Raw genomic sequence first — 27,811 nt, 5'->3', positions numbered from 1 at the left:
CAGAAATAAATAATCGAAAAAGCTAAAACTAAAATACATTTTTATAAGCTATCGACAATGTTGCATGCATAAATTACACCCTCAACGTTAATAAGCTTCGTGAAGTTCACAGAATTATAGCGCGTGTGAGGGTTTCAGCGGTTACAATGTAAATAATCACAAACGAAGCTGAGCGAATGAATTGCCCCCCCCCGGAAGTGACGTAAATAAACGATTGGGAATTAAGAAAACGAAGAAGAAGAAAAACCAAACAAGAAGAAGAAGAAGAAGGTTTACATTGAGAAGAAGAAGAAGAAGAAGAAGAAGAAGAAGAAGAAGAAGAAGAAGAAGAAGAAGAAGAAGAAAAAGAAGAAACAACGAACGAGCAATCTCTCTGAAGGCCGCATTCTTGGACGCCATTTAAAGTTGGATGTTTAGCATAGGCAGTGGGTGTAGTGCTGCTTCTTTGAAGTTTCCAACAATACAGGTGAGGTTTATTTCTTGTTTGATGAGAGATAGTTCGTACAATTGACTGAGTTTACGTCATATTAGTTTTGTGTGTGTGGCGTGTTTTGCTTCGCTTCATCACTGGCTTCGCTCTCGAGCAGCATGGCGCGAAATAGCTCGAGACTTTTATCCTCTGAATCCGAAACGATGCAATTCGAATCTGTGGTATAACGTGTGTGTGTGTGTGTGTGTGTGTGTGTGTGTGTGTGTGTGTGTGTGTGTGTGTGTGTGTGTGTGTGTGTGTGTGTGTGTGTGTGTGTGTGTGTGTGTGTGTGTGTGTGTGTGTGTGTGTGTGTGTGTGTGTGTGTGTGTGTGTGTACCATGTTTAGGAGGTTAGCAATGTTAAAACCGATTTACAATTCGTTATGTATTCTGTGTAAAGTGGATATATATTATATATATATATATATATATATATATATATATATATATATATATATATGGGGCTGCAAAAGTAGGTATACAGTAATGAAAAACAAAACGTGCGCACAAAACGTATTTTATTGATTATACAAGCATATCACTTTTGCAGCCATATACACACACACACACACACACACACACACACACACACACACACACACACACACACACACACACACACACACACACACACACACACACACACACACGTCTCGGTGTGCAAGATACCATGTGGTATGCCTTGACGTGACATCGCATGTCAGAGTTTATATTTCTCTGGTGTTTGTAGTCCCATTGAATTTGATCTTGTTTGTTCCTTTGTGCACAGCATCAGTCCAGACCCGACTGCGAGATGTCCACACAGACGACGACCAAGGTTGTCCTGAAAAGCACCACGAAGCATTCTTTGCACGAGCGGTGAGAAAATGCCAACATGCCTTGTCCCAAGTTGCCATCACAAGGACCTTTCTGGATTCTGATCAGTTCATTATTTTGCTTTAAAAAAAAAAGAAAGAAAATTAATGAATAAAACATTTTTTTTTTCTTTTCTTTTTGTTCCCCAAAGAAGCTCATTCACCCACGGCAGAATTCCCTCAGCACATAGATCCATAATCGTATTGAGTTTGATCTTTGGTGAAATGTTTTGTTGCCTCCTGCCACGTCCACCGTGCATTTGGCTTGCCGCTTGCTGTCTAACATCTCAGGTAGAAGCACGTTGTGTCCCTTCCACGGTTTGTATAAGTGGCACAGAGGTAGAGCTGGATGTGCGTCTCTCGCTGCCCGTGATGGTGCGGCCCGGGCAACTGGGTGTTGGCACGTCAGTAAGAGGCAACCGAAGAGCGCCGCTTTTGCCCAGGGGTTCCTCTGGAATCCTGTAAGAGGCCTTCCCACACTTTTGTGGCCTTTGCTTCCCTTTCCTCACAGTTCCTGTACACATTAATTGCTGCAAAGCATGGTGGGTTTAGTTTTTCTTTTTCTACTCGGGGTAGAAAGTCTTGCGTCGTGGATTTCATATTGGCAGGGGTGGTTTGGGAGTGTCTGTTTGAGACCAGGAGGTATTTAATTTCCCAAATTACGTAGAGCTCATTCCCTGCTGAAGATGGAGAACTTGAGGCCAGCCTTTAAGAATCCTAATAACTTTGTTTCATTTCTCTAAATTGTTGCATTCTTGAGAAAATAACATGAACCAATCAGACAATCCTTTTTTGAGATGCTTTGTCCAGATTAAAAATAATACATTTTAGAACGAATTGTTCTTATTTTTTTGCAGTCCAAATAGTGAAACAGATTTTTGTCCTTCCCCACTTCCTTGGAAGGCCTTTTTGTCTCCATTCCCTCGGAAGTCGCAAAGCTCTCTGTGGAAAATCCGCTTTTAATAAACTACCATCAATCGCCACTTGACACTTCTTGGAGGTTGTGGCGTTCCACCCCGTATAAAACATCACGTCGATTTTAACGGTCATCACCTTTTTCTCCACGTGATCTCATTTTTTTTTCTCGATTTTGTTTTGATTTTCCTTGGTGCATTGGTTAACCAACTCGCTAATTTTCGATTTAAAGTGCAGGTGACACATTTTCGCTGTCAAAACAAGACTTGGCGTTTAACAATGCAGAGCCTTCCTTCGTTACATTACGTTTGATGTGGGAACGAATGATAATTTATGTTTGATTGGATTTGCATGCAGGCACACGCTCGACGACTCAGACTTGCACACTGATTTACAATAACCTCTCCAGTCCCTTTGGGAGCAATATCAACACTGAAAATATTGTATCAAATTGGTGGAATGTAAATCTTGCTGTCTCGTGCATCTTTTGTAGCGAGGGCTAGTAGGGGTTATCTCTACTGTTCACCTCAGGCGTCCTTGCATAATAATGTATTTCAGGAGCGACAAGTATGTTATTTTGAAATGGTCTGATTATGGGATTTTCAAAATGATGCATGAATGTTAATGAGGGTTGTTGTGCATGCATTTTAGTGACCTGCTTCTGCTAGCAAGGGCACTTTTAACCTGCTTTTACTCAGGAGAAATCTGTGATTCAAATAGTCGTTTAAACATAATTTTCAGCATACAAATGCTTATATATGTATGTATGGATATATGTGTGTATATGTATATATATATATATATATATATATATATATATATATATATATATATATATATATCTATATGTATATATATATATATATATATATATATATATATATATATATATATATATATATATTTTTTAGCAATAGATGCAAAAAAATCTCGTGTTTCTCTTGTGCTCGAGAACCAAACAACAACAAAAACATTTATAACAACTCTTACAGTTCCCCCTAACCCCCACTCTCGACGTGGTCAGCAGTAAATATCATCATTTTCAACTGCCCTGTGCATTCACAAGCCCCAGCTATATCCTTCCCATCAGTGTTCAGAAGCACCCAAACCAGATATGGTGTCTTCTGCAGTCTACCTGGTGCATCTCGCTGTCATATAAATAATAGCTTGGCTTAATTGTGTATTTTCGATTTGCAAATACTCCTCAGAGTTGTTTAATGTTTATGATGATGCACAGCATCATCTTTCCTTGCAGAAGTCCATTAGATAAATCGAGCCTACAATGTTCATACGAGGCATTCCCTCAAGGTTCAAAGTCAATTCACCGGAAGTGGTCCGTCAGGGGCTTGGGTAGCATGCCCCCGTCCACTCTGGCCTTGCACCGGCCCACATGTTTGGGAGTTTTACAGTACAGGCAGCTGCCCTTTCAGTGAGTTCAGAAAGTTATCTAACTAACTCTCTTTTGTTGTGCAGAGGCACACCCCTTTCTCGCCAGTACTTTTCGGCTTATTTTAGGGAACGATCCCCATCTCGCACTCGATTGTACTTTAGGATGCCCCGAACACTGCTGTTTCTCGAGTTTTCTGTGCATGTGTGCCGAGCATTCTGCGATGGATTCCATCATTTTTTCAGAAGTCCAAATTATGAAAGCAGGGCACAAAGTTCAGCATCTAAAAGTAGCAGCAGACCTTAAACATAGTCCTTTATTATGTGCAAACTAAGGTAACTCGCATAAAATAGTCCTTACTTTTTTGTGCAAATTGAGGTATGGACAAGCCCAGAAGGTTTGTGAGATTGGATGTTACAAGCATACTTGTAAATGTTGTGTTTTACTGCTGGTAAAATTCAGATTTTAAAAATGTATTCCAAGGGTTGATAAATAACTAGTTTCCAAATGAAAATGCTCACAAGTCAGTTTTAAAACCAGTCTTCACCCTATTGGTGCCTTGGTAAGTGAATTTTCTCGAACACCTGGAGATTTGGATTCACAATCTACCTTTTCCTTTGCTGCTTATTGATTGAAGATTCCTCCCAAAGGATCTGGGTCTGTCTATTGGTTCTCCTGTGACTATTGTCTCTGTCCTCGGCTCTTCACTCACCGCACAACTTCTTGCTTTGTATAGACTATAGGTGCTCTCACTTCCTGACATGTCATGTGCCTGTATGGTGTTACCATTTAGCACAACTTGTGATGCTGGGATATGAAGTTGAAATTACATTTGCTGTGCCTATTTGTCTTTTTCTACTAATGGCTTTGCAATGCATACAATGTATGCTGTGGTCCCCTGTTCATTACTTTCATCAACTATATTCAAGGATGTACACGCAACAGGAAGCAATGAAGCCCATCAAGCCTGTAAAATCCTGTCATTATTAATGTATCCCTCTATTTCCACTGCTTCATAGCAATGGATATTTCTGCTGGAATAGAACTATATTCTTTTCAACAGGAGTACAGTGCAGCAGAGCAAAATAATGGTAAAACTGCATCTACTTGGGAAGAACATGGTGATTTATGTTGACAGTGTGGAGGAGAACATGGTCAGGAAAGGCTTAGACTGGTGCAAATGTGGACATTGTGAAGAAATGCCGACAGTAACTAGTTCCTGGGGTTGAGAATATGGAGAACCCGGACGTTTTAGTTGCTATCTTCATTAACTTGATGATGCGGAAGGTGTCGGGTGTGTTGGTGCCTGATAGTTTGCAGAACAGTTTTTCCTTTTTTCGGAGCTTTGAAAAATGGTTGGATACACATTTTATTTTTCACAACACATCCAAACAGAGGAGCGTGTGTTTGTTGCTCCATTTGAAAACACCAATGCTCAAAGTGGTCTTTGCCAACTATTTTGTGCCTTCCAACAGAAAATTTGTCAACAGTATGACAAGTTCCGATATTGTGAAGCCACTTCATTGCCTACTCTCTCTTCTCTACATGTTGGATCTGGAAAAAGCTTTTTCTGCACTTTCCTGTGTCATCGACACAGCCGTATGCATCACTCCAGCATTGAGCTTTCTGCACTGGTGCTGTGACTTCACAATCTCATGAAATATCGCTCTCACGATAGCTCTATGGCGGTGAATAGTGTATATGCAATATTAAAAGCAAAATATGTGGGAAAACGTGTTTTTTATTTTTATTTATTCATTTATTTTTAAATTATTTATATATTTATTTATTTTCTCTTCTTGGACTTTATTCAAAGCTTTGGATTTAATTGCTCTTTAGAAGCTCCTCCGAAATTATTATTATTATTATTTTGTATATCCTTCATCCTCTTGAATATCTCTTGGATCTCTTCATAATCCCTCCTTTTCTCATTTAAAAAGTCTTGTCTCCTTCAGCCTATCCTTGTAGTTTTGTCTCGCTAGTCCCAGAATTTTGAATCCTTCTACTCTGGACTCTGTCGAGATATGGTAGTTATCTCCTTTGTCAGATGTGGCAACCAATTGTGTACATACCATTGATTTGATAATTAAGATGAACCTGTAAATGGTAGCCAAATAATTCAGTAATTTGTATTTGAGCATGTGATTCTAATACATGTAGAAAGTTAATATAACACATTACCCATGCAGTGTTCAATATTTACTGTACTTCAATTTAAATAAAATAATTTTAAAGATCGTTTGGAAAAAAAATAACTAATAATATCCAGAAGTTTGCCACTATTGAAGCAGTCTTGTACACCACCCTATTTCTGCTAAATGGAAGTGTTTTCGAAGTGAAAAAGCGATTTGTGTTTAAGTATATAATTCAATTTAAATAAAATAACGATTGTAAAAGTCGTATATATAAATAAATTCTGGGTTTTACCGCCATTTTACGCAGTTTCTTTGACTTCACCCTATCTCGCACATTACATGAGTTATTCGTTCCTGTTCTTTCTGTCCATTATAATGTCCTTAAAAACAGTAAGTTTCCTATTTGGAATGATTTTCAATATCGTTTTACTACCAGGGAAGCAGACAGAGTAAATTATTATTATTATTATGATGCTCTTCACTGCACACGTGTGATCAGGATGAATTCGGAGACAGTACTGTAAAATGGCAGATTTGTTTTTCCAATTTGTGTTTAAAATATTCAAAATTAATTAGTTCTTCCTCAATCATAAATTGACTGTGGGCAGATGGACAGACATGAACCAATTGTTTAACCTCACTTTTTGCTTTGTATGCACAGGGTAATAATATGATCTTTTGCTCCATCAACCTTCTATTAGTTTTGCATGAGGTGACTAAGGAAGGTCAAAGAAGCAAAAAAAACAAAAACGTGAAAAAAGAAAATATATATATATATATATATATATATATATATATATATATATATATATATATATATAATTGTATATTTTTGGTTCAGATGGAATGCAAATATAAAGTCTTATAAAATGTAAGCCAAACTGTGGAAACGTAGGTGAATAACATAAGAGCATGACATATTCGGCAATATGAATGGGAATCACTCAAGTACATCGTTTTGGATAATGCTCCATGATGAAAAGTGTGAAAGTGAATGATTGGGTTTGCGGTCGATGAATAGCACTTTGCACAATTTGGCAAATCGGACGACTAATTGGTCCGTCGGCGAAGTGATGGGTCGGCTCTGCTAGTAGCTCATGATGCAAGTTAATCACACATTTGCACAAGTCGTCATTTAATGATTTAAAGTGTATAGAAATGTGTCACCTGTCCTTTAGGTCATTGTAACAGTAGCCTGGTTGCTGGCCTTGCAAAACCATCATTGGGAAAGTATCTTTGTTCTCCACTCGTGAATTTGGTACAGCCAAGTCCATTCTGCTAATGAAACTGATTTTACTTGCTACCTTCAAGAACACGATGGAGTACAAGAAAGGGTGTTGATGAGAATAGTGAGGTGAAAATTTTTGGGGTGATCCTTGTACAAAATGTTTCCTCCAGCATCATTGAGCAGAGGAGGGTGAGGGAGTGAAACTGAAACAGCAGTTTGTCTGCCAAGTTTGGATATAGCACACTTGTTTTTTGGGAGGATGGCGATTGTAAAAGTCAGGCACAGGGGGAATAGAAACACCCCATTAACTCGTGGAAAAAGCCAACCGTCATAATATTTTGTGGTGATCTTTCACTATTTAAAAAAAAAAAAAATCTTTTTTATTGCTACTTTGTTGCCCATTGTGGGGAAACTTGGCAGTTTGTAATGGTTTTGTCCTTTGTCAATCATATATTGTCAAGATCTTTGAAGAGAATTTCAGCTACTACCTCTGGTGCAATAATATAGTGCTGTGAGTTACTGAAGCAGCCTAGTTTTGAATATGACCTGTCCATGATTGTCGGAAGAGGTAAAGTTTGGGGTTGTGTCGATGGACACGGATGGAGAAAATGTGCCGAGGAAAGAAAGCCAGGGTGAGTTGGTGGTGTTTGGTGAGGCTGGGGGTGGTCGTTGTGGCTCATCCATTGCTGGCTGTGTGTGAGGTGTTCATTTTTGACTAAGTGACAGCTGTTTCCCCCTCACTTGTCTTCGACCTGGTGAAGATTTACTAACATGATGAGGAATAAGCAGCCCCAACAAGTGAATATTCAGGCCTCTCTACTGCAACAGCAGCAGCTCCAGGCGAGTGCCAGGAACCGACGGCTTGCACAGCAAATGGAAAGTCGTCCTTCTGTCCAAGCAGCTTTGAGGCTCAAACAAGTAAGTACTAATTGTTCATATCATGGTATGTATATGATGAATACAGAAAAGAAAGAAGAGGATAATGAGCCTTTCTGGCAGACATGAAAGAAGCTGATTTGGATATGAACAGAACAAGCAAACCTGACAGCAAGAGATTCTTACCCATAGATTTATGGGTAAGATTCTTACCTTTACGACATTGCACTTCACTGTTGATTTATGACCAATGACATGAACACAAACATCTGTAATGAACATTTTCTTTAGTTTGACGTAATTTTGCTACTGCAAGGTTTGTTCCATTCTGTTTCATTTATGCGCTCAGGTGGTAAGATGTTCCATTTCCAATGACAAATCGGATGAGGATCTTGTATAATTTGTTGAGGGAATGTATTGCATCGAATATGCGATCATAGCATTGAACTGAAAGGCACTCTTGCTGCACTCCTTGCGTGTGACCCCACATCATAGTCTCAAAATGTTTCTCATCATGTGAATCATAACCAAGAGCATGATGAACAACATTGCAGTGTCTGATACTTTGCTATCAATGATGCGTGATTATCGCACAACAATCTTTTCCATTTGTTTGTGTTTCCAGAGCCAAAGTGATGTCCCTTGTGCAGTTCGTTCTCAGTTTGCTGCCTTTCGCTTTCTTTACCATGAGAAGAAAGGTCGATCAATACAGATAAAAACATCCAAATTCTCCAAATCATTTATTTACATACAAACTAAAGAAGTAGCAAAGTTAATTATATTGCAAGTTCTTTCATCCTCGCTGCTGTTCATCAATTCGTACACACACAGTCCTTGCATTTTCAAAATCGGACGGGGGTGATAAATCGGCCTCGTCCTGTGGGGTGAGGGGGTTGATTTTTGCCCACGGGGCTGATTTTAAAATTGCTTCAAAATCTTGTGAATTAGTTTTTTTGTAAATTGTTTTAACATGTGGTCCAAATTGACCAATGTCCGTACAAACTGAACTGCCAAAGAATCTGAATAAACTCAGCCTAATCCTAACTATGTAATTTCAAAATGTACCTTAAATGGCCCTTCTTGGGGCCAAACACAAAGTTCTGAGAAAAACAACTTTCTGCTCAAGCACAGTACTTTCCCACATTCCTTTTCATTAAAAAGTATTAGAACTAAGTTGTCTTTGTTGTTGTGGATTATTACCTGTAATGACAAATGTTCTGACAATTTGCATGAATGATGTGCCGGTACAATACATTACATGTATGCCATTAAGCTGGGACCATTCAAGTATTACGTACACAAGTCCAACCCATTTCTCCCCCTGGACCAGCCCACTGTGTTCAACATATACATGGGGATAAATCTTGACTTTTCACTGCCATTACCTTGTCATGTAGGATTGTACTTGAATGTCCACACCTGGATCCACCAGTAACATAGTAATAATGTCAAAAGATTTATTCTCGGAACAAATTTAAAACTTTATTCGCTGCAAAGCTGAATGACCAAAAAAAAATCTGAACAGTCGCAAATTTAATGTTTATTGATGCATTTCTGTCTCAAAACTAATTTATCTGCAAGTATCTCTCTCCAGTCCAATAACATAACAGATACATGTGTTCAGTACATTCTGCCAAATACTAATTAACTTTAGTAGGTTTAGTATTGATGTAAATCTTCAGGCAGAAACCCTGAAAAGTCATTATCATCAGATAATTGTGAAAGAGATTCATCCCCTGAGCTACCTGAAGATAAGTCCAACACGACAGTATTCTCATCATCTGTGGAGATGGCTTCAACCATGTCATTGTCCGTTTCTCGCATCCAAAAGGAGAACAATGGTGTTGAACAAAGGTGTTTTGTTTTGCCATACAGGTAATCTTAGCTTTTTTTTTCCTTCTTTAAAAAAAAAAAAAAAAAAAAAAATTTTTTCACAGCTTAATTTTATGGGGCCGATAAAAAGACCCCTTGAAAGACGACCACGTGGGCGAGGCCGATCAGCCCCGTCAAAATGCAAGCCATGCACACATAAGTTTCTGGTCTCAAGTATTTTGCAACACATTTACCCATAATTCATGTTCTTCTTTCGTGTCTCAACACTTTTCCCAGCCATTGCAAAACAGGCTCTGGCGCAAGATTTGAGAGCCTTCAAATCATCTGGTCTGCAAGGCTCTGCTAAGAGAGGGCAATTCAGGAGATGCCCCATTGTTTTGAGGAGCATCCCCACAGTCATGATCGATTAGGGCCATTTTGATTATATCCCCACTTCTGTATTAGGACTCTACAGTGTCCAACTCCAGTCCTGGAGGTGGTTGATAGATAGACAGGTTGACCATGTCTCCCTGGCTCCTTTTGGCAGGGTCTCCTCAGGGTTAAGTGACAGCTTGTGAGGTCTTGATCACAGGTGCATTGGCCAGGCATCTATCCTGCTGCTGTGTGGGTTACCATCTAGGGGCTGAATGATTTCAATCTCTTGGGTACTGTTGAAAGTGGGTGGTAAGTCACGTTCCTGCTGGGTTCTTTCCATTTGCGAGGAGACTGCTCTTCTCTTCTGATCGAAAGTGGAGCAATACTACATAGCAAATAGAGGTCGTCCACACGCATTGGTTTAGGGCAACCAGAAATGGCTCTGCAGGCTGTGTTGAGGACGAGATCCATCTTCTTAGCATGTGAGGAATGGCTCCAAACAGGAAAGGCATATTCCGGACAAGGAAAGTGCGGTGTTTCAAATGGTCCCTGGATCTGTTCCCTATTTATAGTTGGACAACTTCCTCAAAATGTTTCTGGCTCCTACCTTTGCTTTTTGTCTTAAGGACATGATCTTTGTAGCTGATGGTATGGTCCAGGGTAACTCCAAGATATGTTGACCTGGGGTTGTGTCGGCCTTCTCCCATACCAGCGGACATTCAGCTTTCGGTTTGCATCCCTGTTCTTAAGATGAAAGGCACTGATTTGCATCTTCTCTGGATTAGCCCGTAAGTGGTTGATGGTGTAATAGTTGGTTAATCCAGCTAATCCATCGGTGACGGACTGCTCGACTTTCTCAAAGGATTGATCCTGGGTTGTAATGCAGAGATAATGAGCATACAGGAAACTCCTTGTGTTTTGGCATATGGGTTGATCATTTGTGTCTATTATATAGTAGGGAAGCAAGAACGCTGCCTTCAGGTTGTCCATTCTTCTGTGTACGTCCTCTGCTGTGGTTACCCCTGAGGTCCACAAAGAAACGTCTACTAGCCAGAATGTTTTGAATCAGTTCTGGCAGTTTTGTATCTTTTGTTATTTGGAATAGCTTACACATGAGAATCCTATGATTGATTGTGTCGTATGCCGCAGTCAGGTCAACAAAGGGCCGATAACTGGTACTGCCTTTCTCATCCCCATCCTCAGTGAATTGGGTGAGGTGCAGGACTTTTTTCTAAGAAAGAATGCTTTATTCTTTGGCCTGATACAAAAGGTTAGTTAAAAAAAAAAAAAAAAACAACGGACAATGAAAGCTTCGAATTGCAAAAAAACCGAGATCGCATGAACATTTCTTATGCGAGGTATAAATGTAATTAAAAAAAAATCATTTACTGTAATTTAGGGTATCAAGGCCGATTTCCAGCCATGGCTGTGCCCCGAAAAATTGTGAGAAGTCTAGAACTGATATTCGATGCTGAAAAGTTGACACTGAATGGACTTCAAAAACTTGTGAGGGTAAAGCATTCCAAATAGGAATGGTTCTAAGTGCATAAAAAAAAATTTGAATTTCTTTATTCACTCTAATCCATTTCAAGCAATATTCATGATTTTTCCGTTGACCTGACCTAGAAGCTATTTCAAAATAATCTGAAAAAGATAAAGAAACTAAACCAAACAGGATTTTGTACACAAAAACGAGGTCCCTTACTACTCTTCTATGTTACAAGGATTCCAATTTCAGTACTTTCAAACGATCTGGATAAGATAATCCAGCCATTCCTGGAATTCTACGCGTGAAGGATCGCTGAACACGCTCGATTAAATCAATATCTTTAATTAAGCACGGATTCCACACTTCTGTAGCATACTCCAAAAGTGAACGAACGAAGGTGATGAACATTTTCACCAGAAAGTTTCTATCTCTACAACGGAACACTTTAAAAATTAAAGCAGCCATGATGAATGCCTTTTGTGCTATCGTTTTGCAGTGTGCACTAAATTTAAGATCGTCCGAAACAATTACGGCGAAATCACGCATACTTTTAACCGAGAGAACTGGAAAATCTTGGACTTCATACTGTGTCTTCGCATTTCCATGACCGATTTGAAGAACAAAGCACTTGTTTACTGCGATTCTCAATGGCACATTGTCTGCCCAGCTCATTATTTGTTTCAAATCTTCTTTAAGTTTAACGTTTTGCTCGTTTCTTGGACATGAAATATATATTTTTGCGTCGTCCACATACAACTTTAAAGAGGCTGTTTTCACATAGTTCACAATGTCATTGATATAGATTAAAAAAAGGACTGGGCCAATTAAAGAGCCTTGAACAACCCCAGCGCTAACCAGACTATTCTCAGAAACAGCGTCTTCAACTTGTACAAATTGAGATCTGTTAAGTAAATAATTTCTAACCCAACTGATAATTTTCACATTAAAACCATAGGCGGTCATTTTTTGAATGAGTTTTGTATGACTAACAATGAAAAGCTTTTGCTATGTCCAAATAAATAACATCCACAGTATTGTTTTGATCGACAATCTTAGTCCAGTCATCCAAACAGGAGATGAGCTGCGTTATTGTAGAATGCTTAGGTAAAAAACCGTGTTGGCACTCCCCAATGATACTATTCTGTTTCAAATGTGTTAAAATGTACTGACGGATAATCGATTCTAAAGGCTTACTAGCAACATTCAATAAACTGATAGGACGATAGTTTTCCACTACTGAAATGATGCCTTTCTTTTGCAAAGGAACCACTTTCGCTATTTTCCAATTAGAAGGGAAAATGCCAGAGTGAATTGACAATGAGTAAATTCTAGACAAAGGCTCTGACAACTCAAATGCTAATTTAACCATGAAATTCTGAGGAATAGAATCTGGGCCAGACGAAAATTTAGCCGAAAGAGCTTTAATATGTTCAAAAACATTTAGCCTATTACACACAGGCAAAGGAGGAGACTTAATATGATCAGGGTTGATCATATTTACCAGTTTACCATCATCTTCAGTGAAAACCGAAACAAAAAAACTGTGAAATATTTTCACTTTTTCACCGTAATCTACCACTATATTGCCGTCTGCACCGACCATAGGCGGAATAACCTATCTGTTACTTAACCTTGACTTTATATAACTTCAGAATTTGTTAATTTGTTCCGATTTAAGAACTCCATTTTCTTGCATAAAAATATCTTCGTTTCAAAAATCTCGCATGCCTAGATGCTGCCTTCCGTTCCAGTTTTTTTTTTTTTTTTTTTTTACCTAAGATGAGTGCTCCGCTGTCTCTCGTAAGCACTGGAGGTTTCAGAGGACCAATTACAATTTTTTTTGGACCAACGGGACAGAACAGGACCCATTTTAGGACGAGGAAAATTAAATAATTGTGCAGAATTTCCCACATTTGATCTACATTCACGCAGAAAGAAAAGGCTGCTGTCCAGTCAAAAAGGCATAATTCACGAGAAATTTCCACATAATTAGCATTTTTAAAGTCAGGTATGTCATTCCGACTAACAGATCGCTTATTACTTTGAAATGCAATTTTAAAAAAAAATTGCAAAATGATCAGAGATATCATGAAACTGTTCTACTTCACACTGCTGCATAAGAAATAAGTTGTTCACAAAAACTAAATCCAGAATATTTCCAGCTACATGCGTCGGAACATGAACATGCCGAGTCAAGCCTATCTCAAACATAGCCTCACTAAACATTTCCTCATTTTTGTTTCCTACTGAGATACCGTCCCACTTTAAACCTGGTAAATTAAAGTCACCACAAAGCACAAACGAGGAAAAAGGATCATAATTAGTGCGGATATGATTGATCACGGCATTAATCGAATCGTTCTGTGGAAAAAAAGATCTATAGTAAATACCAAAAATTGACTTTTCGGTCGCCGTATGATCTCGAGAAATTGTACACCAAAAGGACTCAAAATTTGGGTTTTTCAACTTTTACCTAAAAATTTGTATACTTCTTTGGAATTAAAACTATAACACCCCCACCATGTCGTTCCCTGCCCTCCTCCTGACTCCTGTCACAACGATACACAACAAAGTCATTCGAAAACCGACAAAAAGCCGCTCAGGATAGTCTCATTTAACCATGATTCAGTGATTAAAAAAAACATTTTCAGGATTTTTTGTAGTCAGAAACAGCAAATCGTGCTCTTTTTGCAAAATACTACGAAAGTTAGTAAGGTAAAACGGAATAACATGCTCAGGCCCGCCTAGTTTCCTGAGCCGACCCCACAACGGGACATAATTTCACCGCGACGAATGTAGATGTCGAGCTCTCCGGCATCTTTCCTGGCCTTCAACTCGGTGCGCAGATCGCGGTCGACCTTCCTCTGCTTCGCCGTCTGGTCGGGTCAGACGAACGCGTGGAACTTGCCCTTTTTGACCTCCGCACACCTGACCATGAGCGAGCTCGTCCCCGTCAGGAACATCTGGCGCGCCGTGGAGTCGCTAAACACCACCTTCATGATCCGATCCTTGCGGTCGTGCGATCCGTGATAGTGGTTCGGCCCGTTGCGGAAGTTCTTGACCACCAGTTCCTTTTTGATGCGCAGCTGGTCACACAGGCGGTCGATGATCACCCGGTCGCGTTCGTTCTGCTCGTTGTCCCACGCCAAGGTGGTGTCCTCTTTCCAGCCGACACAGACCAGGTTGGGCTTTTTCTCCCTCAACTCCATCTGCTCCATGATGGTCTCCGAGGCCGCCTGGGACATGGCCAACACGACTTGGGCCATGTCGAACGGTGGTTGTTGTAGCTGTCGTTCATTCCCAACAACTTTCTGAGCCGCGACCTGAGTGGTCAGATTTGCGATCATTTCCGACAATGAGGTGATCTGCTGCGAGTTGGCCGTGACGATCTTGAGCAGAGCCGCGTAGAGATCGGCGGTGACAGGATCGGAGCTTTCCTGGCACTTGCACGTGTAGACCACGCCCACGCAACCGAGCACTCGAGATGCGTCTTTCTTCTTGGTTTCGGTGACAGCCTTGGTACAACCCATCAAGCACGTGATGCACATCCACAATCCGCACGTCGAGCATTGGACACCATCGTCGTGATTCCCCAAAGAAGTCTTGCATTCCATGCAGGGAGCCGGAGGCGAGTTATCCATAGCCAGTTGAGATCGCTTAGAGGTGGTCATCCCAGCCACAAATATGAAACTTCTCTCACGTATGGGCCCTTGCTTCAGAAATTCACACCAAAGAGTGTAAGAGAGAGGAAATGATATAAGAAATGCCAGGGCCTTGGAAAGAGCGTGAACGTCAGGGTGTGCGCCAGCATTGGGCGATCGGGTTCGAGGTGCCGGAGATCGACTCGTTAAATGGCGTATGCATCTATACTTTCTTTCTATGTATACTATACTATGTATACATCTATACTTTCTATGTCTAAAACCTGCTTGCACTGGGATGAGATGCTGATCCACAAAGGGGGCCATGTGGTTTTATCATGAGTCTCTCAAATAATTTTTATGTGTGACAGAGCAGGGAGATGGGTTGGTAGCTCTTGGTGTTGGCAAGATCTTTTCTGGGCTTCAGGATGGCCAGTATTTTTGCTCATCTCCACAGTTTTGGGATCTCCAGTAACCAATGGAGAGCAAGCAGGATGAAGATTGAACAAGCAGGAGAAAAGAGAAAAAGCTTTTCATCTGCGAAAGAGCAACTATTCCCACAGTTCAAAATCAAAATGACTGCTTTCTGCTACTGAGAAAGGAGTGAACATTCTAAACAATGTAGACAAGGCCCAAGTACAGCCAATCAGAAAAGAGCACAACAGCCCCTTTGAGGTCCCCCAGGGTTTGGAGGTACAAACAGTTACACAGATCAAGGGAGTGAATCATTACTTCGGCACATTCTCAACGTTGATAAAGAACAACATTACATTAACTAGCGCTACTCGCAGAACCTCAGCAGCTCCCACAATGTGTCTACACAAAAAGGCATGCATTATATTCTTTAAATTTGTGAACTAAAATTTGTGAACTAAAGTTATGTTTAATCATGTACTAATTAATATACATCAGTCTTCCTGGAACTTTTGCAACATTTCCAGGTTGTTACATAGTTTTAATCAAAAAATGACAAATCGATATTAATTTAAGGCAGATGTGTATTTTACAGAAAGCAAATGCAACAGAGTACATAGATAATCATGTTTACAAGGAATCCTCTCAACTGCAGCATTTTAACAAAGTTCAAACAATATTTTATGAGTGAGAAACAATGTCTTTATTTATTCACACTCTGGGCTGGTAGCACCAATTACAAATACTTAGGAAATCTTCGATAGCAGCTTGGGATTCAGTCCAGAACAATTTTCTAGCATTCAGGTTGTGGCTTCCCCCGTTCTGTTCTGTTCTTGCATTTGGCAGCTGGGTAGCTATCATTTCTTGAAGGCACGGCTGTGCTGCTGATGCTGTGCCCCTCTACCAGTGCACTGGTACTCATTTTGCTGACCTCCGAAGGATGACAGGCTGAGTCAACCCCACCTGGTGTTGATTCAACGACCGACAGGGGCTCAAACTCAGGACCCTTTGGTCCTGAGCATGCCACCTTAATCGCTAAGCCAACACGAGGCGTTATACACGGCATTATGATTTGAACATTTGTGTCACTGTCCTGTGGGACATTTCCTCTTGTAAAGAGAGTGTGCCCATTTCAAAAAGAAAAATATATTTCGGTTTACTGTTGAGGTTTTGAAAGTGCCATTAAAACCATTTTATGTTCTACATTGTTCGAGTGTGTAATTCAATATTAATAAAATGGATTGTAAAAGTTGTGGGGGAAAAAAACCGTTTTTTTTCGGAGGTTTATTGATATTGCTCGTTGTGCATGCGTGGACATGATGAGATTTTGTATAATTTGCCAAATTCAGACCCAAAGTACTGCGAAACTACAGATTAGTTTTCTGATATCATGTTCAAAATATAACATTCAATTGAAATGCACTTGTTCCTCGATCATAAACTTTGTCTACAGGGCTGACAGACAGTGAACCAATTGCTTAACCCCGGTTTTCACTTCGTGCGCGTGTGATGAACATTTGCATATCTTCATACTGTACAAGTGACCACTAAATCTGGGCAAACCAATGCCATCAAGGCAGACTGTGATCTGTTCAGGTGACTTCTGAGTGGTGGTGGTGGTGGTGGTGAAATTGATATTCCCTTGTTACTTGGGCATGAGCAAATGCCTGTACCCTTGTCACTGGCTACATTTTATAAAATCCTCAGGAAAGTAGACAAAGCTCCTCTATTCCATACACTTGAAGCATACAAGGAGATACCAACAAATCGTGATTCAACATTTGGTGACCATGCTGATTCTCATTCTTAAGTCATTTTCTGCCACTTCTCAGAATAGTACACCACAGTGGATGGAGCATTTGATTCATATTGAACCAATGCAATACAGTAGAAACATGGGCACAGCGTACAAACACAAACAAAGGAAGGAAAATTTGCCAAATTATTGATTCCTGAAATATCCAGCTACCAGCATCCTGGCCAAATTTCATTAGTGTGGTGTGGAATAAGTTTGCTCTCATCCAGTTCCTGATCAAATAGCTTTTGTTTTAGGCAGATTAACCAATGGATGATCAGTAACTTGAAGTTGGGGAGAGGATGTGATGACCCTGAAATTGTTGTCTTCAGCAGCAACCTCGATGGAACCTCCTGTTCTGCTCACATGGCGAAGCAGACCACATTAGTTCTTCATGCGTCCGATGCTGCTCAGAGGACTTTTCAACAAGTTATAGTCTGCAGCGTCTCGTGCACAGTATTGGTGATAGTTGTAATCACAAAATCCTTCAGATCGCTAATTGTTCTTGGCTTTTTCTGAAAGACTTTCTTTTTAAGGTACCCCATTGGAAAAAAAAAATCAAAAGGGGACAGATCTGGTGACCTTGGAGGCCATTGCAATGGTGACCTGCAGGCTGCAACCAGCAGCTGTGCTGTGCATATTTGCACGTATGCTCAGAATTATGGAAGACTTTTTGAAAATCTGTATTTAAGGAATAAACTTAAAAGATTCCTCTTTGTTTTTTGTTTCACACTCGTATCATTGTTCATTTAATTGGTATTGAACTTTGAAATTGGGTGTTTTTTTTTTTGTTTGTTTGTTTTTGGTGTGGGGGGGGGGCAATCCTGTATCGTGGTTGTAGCTGTAAACCTTTTGGGGGTAAATGGGACTTCCAAATTGACCCCCTTGCCCCCTAGTCTATTTTTGGCAATGTTTACAAACTTTTTCAATCATCTTTGCAGAGGAGCTTTAATCTCCAGCAGCGCTTGGGTACCTCAAATATCCAAGCAAGACTTGGAGGTCCTGTAAGTCGCGGCAGAGTGGGGATGGTGGGCACCCTAGGTGGAGGTGTCGTCGGCCGTGGAATGCTCGGCCGTGGAATGCTTGGCCGTGGTACTCTCCCCATGCGTGGTGGCATGATGCTTTCAATGAAGGGCACGCTGCGTGGTGGAATCGGCCTTGCACAGGGCTCACCTCGAGGAGGAGCGCTCATTCGTGGTCGAGGCACAGCCAGAGGAACCCTTCGTGGTGTCTCCAGAGGTGTGTTGTGCTTTTATCATGACCTTTCTTTAACATTCTTTCTGAAAATTATAAAACATAATTCAGGGCTTCCTCTGTGTTTAAAAAAAGAAAAATAGTGGAGCCAAAATGTTTGCAAAACTGAACGAATTATTGCTAATGTGCTTGTTTTTTTTTTTTTTTTTTTTTTTTTTTTTTTTTTCCCTTGGATCAAATATGGTGGAGTCGTTGATCTAAGCAAAATCAACTTAATGCAACTGTTCCCTCTCATCCTCCTCCTCCTCCTCCCCCGCAATATCTGAGTACTTTGTAAATGATGCACGTATCTGTAACGAAAATAGTTACCAGAACATTCCCAGGTTCAAGACACAACCATAAAACAGAGCTGTCGTGCCAAATGTTGAAGTACTGCAAAATATCGACCATGATATCCTCGCCGGATGTACCGTCACATCGTTTTAACACGACGCTAACCATTTGAGTCCCCAAAAATGATTGATGAATTAAATACACACATTTTACTGTGATAAACAAAAGCTTAGCTCTTGTACCCACTGAATCTCAATTCAGAATCTCCTTTTAAGAAAAAGTCAGATCAATTGGTCTCAAACCACCATTTTTCTACAAAAATTGGTGTTTGTTTGTTTTTTATTTATTTATTACCATGTAAGGGCTGGCAGCATGGTATCCTCATTCACCTCCAAGCTGTCTTGCCTGGGTTTGAATCCTGACCCAGCTATCAACTGTTATCACGGTGTCACAGGTAGGGTGATTCATCAATGTGTGTGCCATCCCTAGGATTGACATTAAACTAGGCATACTGCCTTCCAGCATTTGTTCTTTTGGTGGTGTTGTTCTTGGAGTTTATGAAAGAAGGTAAATCTTTGGGGTTGGATAAACATCTGAGCTTATTGAAGATGGCAGAGCAGAAAGCATGGTTATTAAACTTAATCCAACGTCGTGCTTATCTGCTCTGCCAACACAAGTCCGTGTCATTGATGTATTTTAGGCCTACCTTTGCTTGGACAACGTGAGAGCTATTCTTCACAAAAACACGAACAGCCACATCACTGATCCACCAAGACTTCAACAAGTTATCGGCATCCAAAGTTTTTCATGTCTTCCAGGCTGTAAATACTTTTTGTAAATTGATGGTAATTCACTAAATCTGGATACAGTACGACGACAAGATTGGGACCAGACTCTGTGCAGAGCGTTGTTGCTGCCGAAGCAGTCTCCTTGGCTATTTGGCACAATCCTGGATGGGTCGCCACTCCGACACTATACCAGCATGCTGGCACTCATTTTGCCGACCTCGGAAGGATGACAGGTCAAGTTAACCCCACCTGGTATAAATTCAATAGCTGAGCAGGATTTGAATTCAGGACCTTTGGATCCAAAGCCTGCCACCCTAACCATTAACCAATCACCAGGCATAAATCTGGATATAAAATGGTTTGAAAGTTCATCTCGCTTCTACACGATGTTTATAGTCTTCTCGACTGTTTATGGTGACGAGCTTTCGGCCAAATAAACCTCCTTGGTCTTCCTCAACAAGAGTGAGAAGCCTGATGTTAGGGTCTTTGGCTTGGGATCTTGGGGTGCTGTGTTCGAGCCCCTTTGGCCGCTGAATTAACACCAGGTGGGGTTAACTTAGCCTGTCATCCTTCTGAGGTCGGCAAATGAGTACCAGTGTACTGGTATCGGGGTACAGCATCAGCGGCACAGCTGTGCCCTAATAAAATAATGGCTACCCAGCAGCCATGCTGCCATATGCAAGAAGAAGGAGGGCGAACATTTCTTTCGTGCTGTCTATCCTTGCAAAACGACATTGTTGTTGAAGAGCTAATCTAACCGCCAATGCCTGCATTGGTTGGTAATTTATTTCTGCTGCTTTCTTATTCTTCTTTGTCTGCGTTTTCTTTCCTTTTTTTTTTCTTTTTTTCAATGTGATTTGTTTTGTTTTTATTTATTTTTGGTCACTGAGAAATGCCAGCACAAGATTGGATAACCAATTTCTTGCAAAATGGCTGAGATGAGCACAAACTGAGTCAAGATAAGTATTTTTTGGCCTCATTTCCTGCAGCACCCTTTGCCAAGTCAGAGGTTTTCTATCCTGTCTGAACACTTTAGTTGAATGAACTTTTTATTTTATTTATGATCTCATTAATTAATTTTGTCTTTCTTTATTGTGTTCTTTCCTCAAAATCATCCATAACAGAGCTGAAAGAGGAAAATAAATAAAGGTAAAATACAACAACAATGCACAAAATGGTGTCGGAAGAATCTCCCACAGAAAGTGGATCCATACCTTCCTTCCTTTTATATGGATGAGAATGACTTTTTTTTTTCTTCTTATTCTTCTTCTCGACCAAGTACATTCTATTTCTTAATTGGGAATCCCCATTTAAAATTGGAAGCAGATTCATTAAAAACATGTGCTTGTCTGCTTTTGCCGTTGGACTGATTTGGAAAGTGCGCATTAGTTGACTTGTACCTCCTCTTGCTTGACTTTACAATTATGTTTATCTAACAGTTTTAAGAATAAGTGCTTGAATTTTGATGAGATGCATTCTAATTACAGACAAATTTATTGTCAAAGTTGACAAATTGCAACTGCAGTGACTTTTAACCTTGTGCCAAAATTTTTTTTTCATAACTTCAGTAGACAATAAAATAACGAGATTTCATCGAACACCTTACCCCACACTGTCTTGAGAAACAAGGATATGGGCAGGGCTACGAGTGTAAAATTAGATTGGTCACTGACCTACAGTGGTTGAAACTATCATGGTTTTTGGATGGGGGATGATCTGAGATGGTGTTTAAGAGCTATCTTGAAGACCAGTAAAGAAGAACGAGATTGAAGAGAATGTGGAAGTTGGTTCCACAGGTGGGGTGGGTGGGGGGGGGGAACAAATGGGTCTAGGAGAGCAGTGATCTTGTAATTTATGCAGTTTCACAAGAAGGGGGTTGATGGATCATTTGTTTCCTGCGAAAACCTGGTTGTGGGGGGAGTAGAGACGAAGCCTGAAAACAGCAGATGGTGCAAGATCAAAAAGGAGGTGGTAGAAGACAGAGATCACTGACCTGTCTGCGAAAGGAAAGTGATAGGCCCATCGACTCTGCTTCGTCGCAAAATATTCCAATAATCTTCAAGGTGTTTGTTTTCATGGCATCAAGCTGAGCAAGGTGTGAGACAGGGAAGCCAGCCCAGAGGGGATAGCAGTACTCCATCAAGCTGCAGATGAAGTCCTTGTGGAGTTCAGATGTGCCAAGAAAAACTTCACATGATGGGGGATGTCCCGTTGGCAGCTGGCTTTGGAGGCCAACTTTTAAAACTGGTTTGCTCAAGAAAGGTCACTGCTGATTGTGAGACCCAGGAGTTTGAGTGACTGAATTTATTCAAGAGGATTTTAAAGAAAGTAGATGGGAGGGTTTTGTCATATGGTCTTTTTCGAAAGAGAGAGCTTGAGTAAGCTGGAGGTATATCTCAGGATTGAAAGATATATATATATATATATATATATATATATATATATATATATATATATATATATATATATATATATATATATATTCTCAGTATTTGAACATTTTGTGAGGTGTGTCTTGGTCTGAAGAGGCTGCTGCCTGCCTATCTGAAGGATGAGGGATGTCGTGGCACAGGGGAGGGGTCGTCAGCAAATAGATAAACAGGATTTTTCAGAGATCGTAAACGAAGATCACTAATAGGACTAGACCCAGAATACTGCCTTGTTGCACTCCAGCCTGAACAGTGAGAGGAGATTGGTTATGAGAGTGGAGGAAGTCAATAACCCAAGAGTGGGGTTGGCTTAGAATTGTAATGGCAGAGAGTTTGGAGAGCAATGCAAGATGCAAGACTATCGAAAGCACGAGACGTGTCCAGAGACGGCCCTGATCTCATGTCTGATACTGAGGGCCTCCATCCATTATTGGCTGAGTAGAAGTCTCATGCCCAAGGTGGAGTGACCTGGACTGAATCTGAGATGAGGCTGTTGGAGAAAAAAAAAGATTTTATGTCGAATGCAATGATGGATTCCATGACCTTGCTGTTGATTGGAAGTAAATGACAGCTCTGTAGTTAAGGGGATCAGTTTTTGCATCTTTTTCATGTAATGCAGTGATGTTGGCTGATCTCCAAGCCGATGTAAGATTACCTCTGTCTGGTAAATGACAGCGTGAAAAGGCCAGAGAGAACTCGTGCAAGAGCAGTAGAACAGGTTTTTAGGACACGTGAGCTGATGCTGTCCAGTCTAGTTTCAGACTTAAGGGTTGCCAGAAACCTTTTCACGTTATCAGGCGCAAAAGACATAGAATCCTGGAGCAGTCGGGCATGAATGGGAAGCGTGGAGACAGAGACAGGGACAGGATTTCAGATCAAACACAGAATTGAGGAATTCGGTCTTCTCATGAGTCGAGCCTGCTGTGGTGCTCTTTGAAGAGGGAGTAGGGATGGAAGGGGAGCATACACCAGAGATGGACTTGATGAGGTGCTACCAGGTTTTAGAGGAGAACAAGCGTGAAGGCTCATTCTTGAAATTGGGCAGATGTTGTTTTCTGACTCTCCTGAAAATAGACACTTGTGGGCTTTATGGAATAATCTGAGGTTGCCTTTGGGTGGATTTGCCTTCCAAGAAGAGAATGGAAGTTTTAAAGCAACTGCCTCACCACAGGATTTAGTGCCAAGAATGCAAGGATGGGTATGATAACTGAAGATGAGATGGCATGAATCTGTGCATAAGAGAGAGCAAGTTTCTGTGGAAGATTTCCCAGGCTGAATTATTATCAAGGGTGGTAGATATGGGAGACCAATCCTGAAGTGTGATGGCTGTTTTGCAGTCCCTGGGCCAGTTTGCTTGAATGAAATACCACTCATCGGTGCTGAGGCTGTTCTTTGTGAATGGCCAGAGAGATATTGACCTTAACAAGCGCATGATCAGATAAGCCAAGTGAGGCAGAGCATGAGCAAGATACATTGGTGGGGAAGTTGGTCATCACCAAAATCCAAAAGAAAAGATTTGCCAGTGGGAGAAATCTGGGTGGGAAAATTCTCAGATTGGGGGTTCCACAGATTCCCATGGAGTCACAGAAGTCTTTTGCAGAAGTGCCATGGCTGGTGAGAGAGGTACCAACACCCAGCCAATTAGCGTGGTGACAATTGAAATCACCACATATGAGGAAGAGAGTTGGGATGAGTGATTAAAAGTTGGTCCACATTGAATGAGCGATGTTAATGGAGTCATCACTGTTGGGAGGATGGTACAACACACAGACCAACATGAAGTGGGAGCAGAGGGGAAGTCGCAGCCAGATATACTTGGTGTCTGGGAGGTGAAAGAGCAGTACATGGAGAGTGAGAAATGAAGTTTTTGATGTACAGTGCAACTCCGCCATCGGGATGGGGTTTAGGCCGATCAAATCAGAGGAGACAATATTTAGCTTGGGAGAGAGACTGAGGAGTCGGAGACGTCCTGTGGGAGGAAGGATTCTGTTAAACAGGTGATATCCGCTTTATTGGCAGCAGTCTGGATTGAGAGATGTCAGGTTGGAATGGAGGCCCCAGATGTTTGAGGTCCACACATTTTGGGAGAGGGTGAGAGAGCTGCTGATTGGACTTGAGGATGTCGGAAGGAGAGGGTGCAGGGTGGGAGGAAGCAAGGGTGCGGGGTGTGGGGGGGGGGAGCTGAAAAAGGGATTAATGTGTTGATCCTTTTGTCAGACAGAATTTATATATCCATTGGTTATCACAATTTTGTGTTTCTCTATCTCGTGTGTTGAATTTCATATTTTATTTTGATAGTGTTTCTATCCTATTAAATCCATATTTTTGTGACTCATTCTGGAATTTTTTTCAAATTTATTTTTATTATAATATTGTAATGAGTTTTATGTTTACCCCACGCTCCCTCCCCCATTTAGTCATTCAGGATCGACTTTTCGACAACTTCACATTTTTTCATTTTGAGTTTGACTTGCACAGTGGAAACTCGTTTTAATAATTTATTTTCAGCTTTCTTTATAATATCAACATTTCCACACCAAAAAAGGGCAGAGTGTGTTTGTATAATATTTGTGCTTTTATATTTATCAAGCTGATTTGCTCACCATTTTTATTCATTTATTTATTTTGATTTGTGTTTTTACCTTTAGTTTTGAACAGTGTAGTTTGCTGAATAATTGACAAGAATCCAGCAATTGTACCATTGGAGATAATGCTGTGATTCTTTGTCTTGTGTGACTGAACAAGGCCAAGCCTACAGAACGCCGTTGGCACTTCCAAGAGGAACGCTGCGAGGAAGGGCCCGGTTGGTTCCTCAGTCAGCAAGCAAAGGCAGGATCGCAACCAGAGGTCTGTATCCTTATTTTGAATGTAGGCTTACAATCATTATGATGGGAGGTTGAGAAGTGGGGGAAGATTTGGAGGGGGGGTGTAGTTGTACTGCTTGCAATGCCAGTGGAGCAGGGAGGCCCATGCTTGTTTGGCTTGAAATGTGTTGCTCTACTTTGCTTTAATTCCCCTGCGGTGCTGAAAACTCAAGGAAATGCCATTAAATTTCTGAATGCAATGTTTAATGACTTTAATAGACTATTTTATTGTTACTATATATAACTTCTTGGGATTGATGCAGTCATCTTCAGTTAATTATTTTGTCTCCATCCACCAATTTAAATTTCTACTGTAATATAAATATTGTCACATGGACTGCAGCTGTGTGAAGAGCATAGCCATTTGAGACAGTTGCTGCTGTATCCTGGGCCTCAAGCCTAAAGATGGGCAAACAAAAGCTCTGCATGCATGCCCCTCCCCCTCCCTTCATGTGCATTTCTCCAACCTACTTGAAGTCCATGCTAACCATGCACACACACTGGTGATATACTCACCCTTTCACTCACACGTGCATGGATTTTCCCACACCCTCACTGCACAGTGGCATATACCGCATTGCTTCGATGCTGTAGCACATCTGTTCCCCACATGCAGGAGAACATGGTTCACGAGATGGTAGCTTAACCTCCTCCACAGCGCCACACATCCAGTTTCGAGTTCAGATTGCGGCGCCCGTGAAACCCACACACCACACACGTAACCAAACATGCAGGCATGCACACACCCCACGGAGTCATTTGTACCCATTTTTTACCACATCCGGTGTGTCCTGTCTATGCACCTCTTCATTTTCATCAATTGCCGACTTGATATATTGCAGCAACGATTAGTATATTAATATTTTGTCATGTAAGCAGATCGCACAAAATGCTCAAGAAAGTGCGTACATAATTGCCGAAAAAAGGACCCCTTGGACCGCATCACCATGGCTTGTAAAAACGGGTTAGAGAGCATGGCGTTGCGTTCAATGAAGTTACACTTTCTACACATTGCTTAGTCTTTTCTTCAATCAATATAATCGTCTGAACAGTAGAAAAAGTTAGGTTTAATGCTTTGCTTCAATAAATACACTCTTCTTCTTCTTTCGGCTGCTCCCGTTAGGGGTCGCCACAGCGGATCATCCGTATGATCCGCATAGTGATTTGGCACATGTTTTACGCCGGATGCCCTTCCTGACGCAACCCTGGTCGCCTCTTGCGACACAGGGATATGGTACGCCTATTTTAACCGGGGTATACACTGGCCCAGTACACTGGTACTCACTTCACCGACCTCGGAAGGATGACAGGCTGAGTCAACCCCCTGGTGTATTAATTCAGTGGCCCAACGGGGCTTGAACTCAGGACCTTTTGGATCCCAAGCCACTTCAATAAATACACATGGTTATAAAAATCACATTTGTGAAAAGTTTCGGATTATGAGGTCCGATTCTCAAATCAGATAAAATATTTTGATTATATACTTTAATTAGTCCGTGAAAGTAGATAGTGTTTCGAAATCGAGGCATATGTTTGAATAGGCTAAACAAAATGGCGCATTAAGACCCCAGCAAGCTGACAGAGGGTCGACCAAGGATGACACATTGCTAAAGGATCATTAAATAAGCCCATTAATTACCTTCAGAAGGTGTGTTTAAATTAACCTAAACACCCAATTTTCATTCATGCACTCCCTTGGTATGATTGCAAAGTTTCAGGCTGCTTGGTTTCATGGTTTTGCAGTTCTGGAGGGAACACACACGCACACACGCACACACACACACACACACACACACACACACACACACACACACACACACACACACACACACACACACACACACACACACACACACACACACACACACACTTGTATAGATGTCTTAAAAATCTGATCGCCTTTTGAGCAATGCAGGTAATTGTGGGGGGAATTTGGATGCTTCTTTTATTTAACTCTTCATTTGCCACTTGTGAATGGCTTGTTTGTTTTTTTGTTTTTTCCGTTGTGGCATGCAGGCCGAGCTGGCATGCTGCTCAGGGCTAGAGGAAGCGGACCTTTTGCGGCACGGGCAAGAGGCCGTGGCCGAGGAACGCATCCTGTCACGCGCGAGCAACTCGACAACCAACTTGATGCTTACATGTCAAAGACCAAAGGATACTTGGATGCCGAGTTAGATGCATACATGTCTCAAGCTGATGAAAATGAGTAATCATCGCCCATATAGGATTTGGATTGTTTTTATTCCCCTTTTTTTGTTGTTTTTTTTTATGCACCGGTTTCTTGACGCAAAGGTGCTTTGTTTGTTGTTGTTAGCCCTCTAAAAACCTCTAAACTTCAGCTGTTTCTGGAAATATTCACTGTTTAACACTTTGAAAAATGGCATCAGTCTTTTTTGTTTTTTTCAAAGACAGTGGATCTAACTTTTTCATTTGAAGAATTTGGCTTCATTTTTGATTTTAGTTCTGCCAACATTTGTACAGGAAGCTTTGTCTGTTGGTTTGCTTTTTCTGAATAAAGCAGATCATTTTCAAATTAATTGTTTCATTTTCACATTCTCTTGTTACCTCTGCCACTGAGAGTGGACCGCTGTGTTTCTTTCTCTGTTTGCCTGTGAGCAGGATATCTCAAAAAGTTATGTACAGATTCGGACAAAATTTGGTGGACAGGTTGGGTGTGTGACGGGGACAAATTGATTTGATTTTGGTGAAGATCCGGATAATATAATTTTTAAAGTGATTTTTCACCATTGAGAGTTAGGGCCAAAAATGATATGTAGCATGATATCTCTGTATAGGTTCTGGGGGGGGGGGGGT

General features: G+C 40.9%; 1 protein-coding gene across 1 annotated transcript; it reads left to right on the top strand.

Moving 5' to 3' along the window:
* Positions 1 to 276: 276 nt before the first annotated feature.
* On the top strand, positions 277 to 27,534 carry CHTOP (chromatin target of PRMT1). The gene is made up of 6 exons (XM_085847272.1): positions 277 to 466; positions 1,238 to 1,326; positions 7,749 to 7,905; positions 18,331 to 18,628; positions 24,879 to 24,980; positions 27,014 to 27,534. The coding sequence occupies exons 1-6, from the start codon at positions 410 to 412 to the stop codon at positions 27,205 to 27,207; spliced, it is 897 nt and encodes a 298-aa protein (XP_085703398.1). The 5' UTR covers positions 277 to 409; the 3' UTR covers positions 27,208 to 27,534.
* The last annotated feature ends 277 nt before the right edge of the window (positions 27,535 to 27,811 follow it).

This window comes from Eptatretus burgeri, chromosome 11 (assembly GCF_056783735.1).
Source record: "Eptatretus burgeri isolate ZD-2024b chromosome 11, Ebu_testis_v1, whole genome shotgun sequence".
Taxonomy (NCBI): Eukaryota; Metazoa; Chordata; class Myxini; order Myxiniformes; family Myxinidae; genus Eptatretus; species Eptatretus burgeri.
Note: the sequence above shows the minus strand (reverse complement) of the source record. Positions and strands in the feature narration are given on the sequence as shown.

Bases quoted from the DNA above. Each gene is read 5' to 3' on its own strand.
- CHTOP (XM_085847272.1), top strand. From the start codon at position 410: ATGTTTAGCATAGGCAGTGGGTGTAGTGCTGCTTCTTTGAAGTTTCCA. The intron at 1,327-7,748 runs GTGAGAAAATGC...GACCTGGTGAAG, and splicing joins AAGCATTCTTTGCACGAGCG to ATTTACTAACATGATGAGGA. The intron at 7,906-18,330 runs GTAAGTACTAAT...TCATCTTTGCAG, and splicing joins CAGCTTTGAGGCTCAAACAA to AGGAGCTTTAATCTCCAGCA.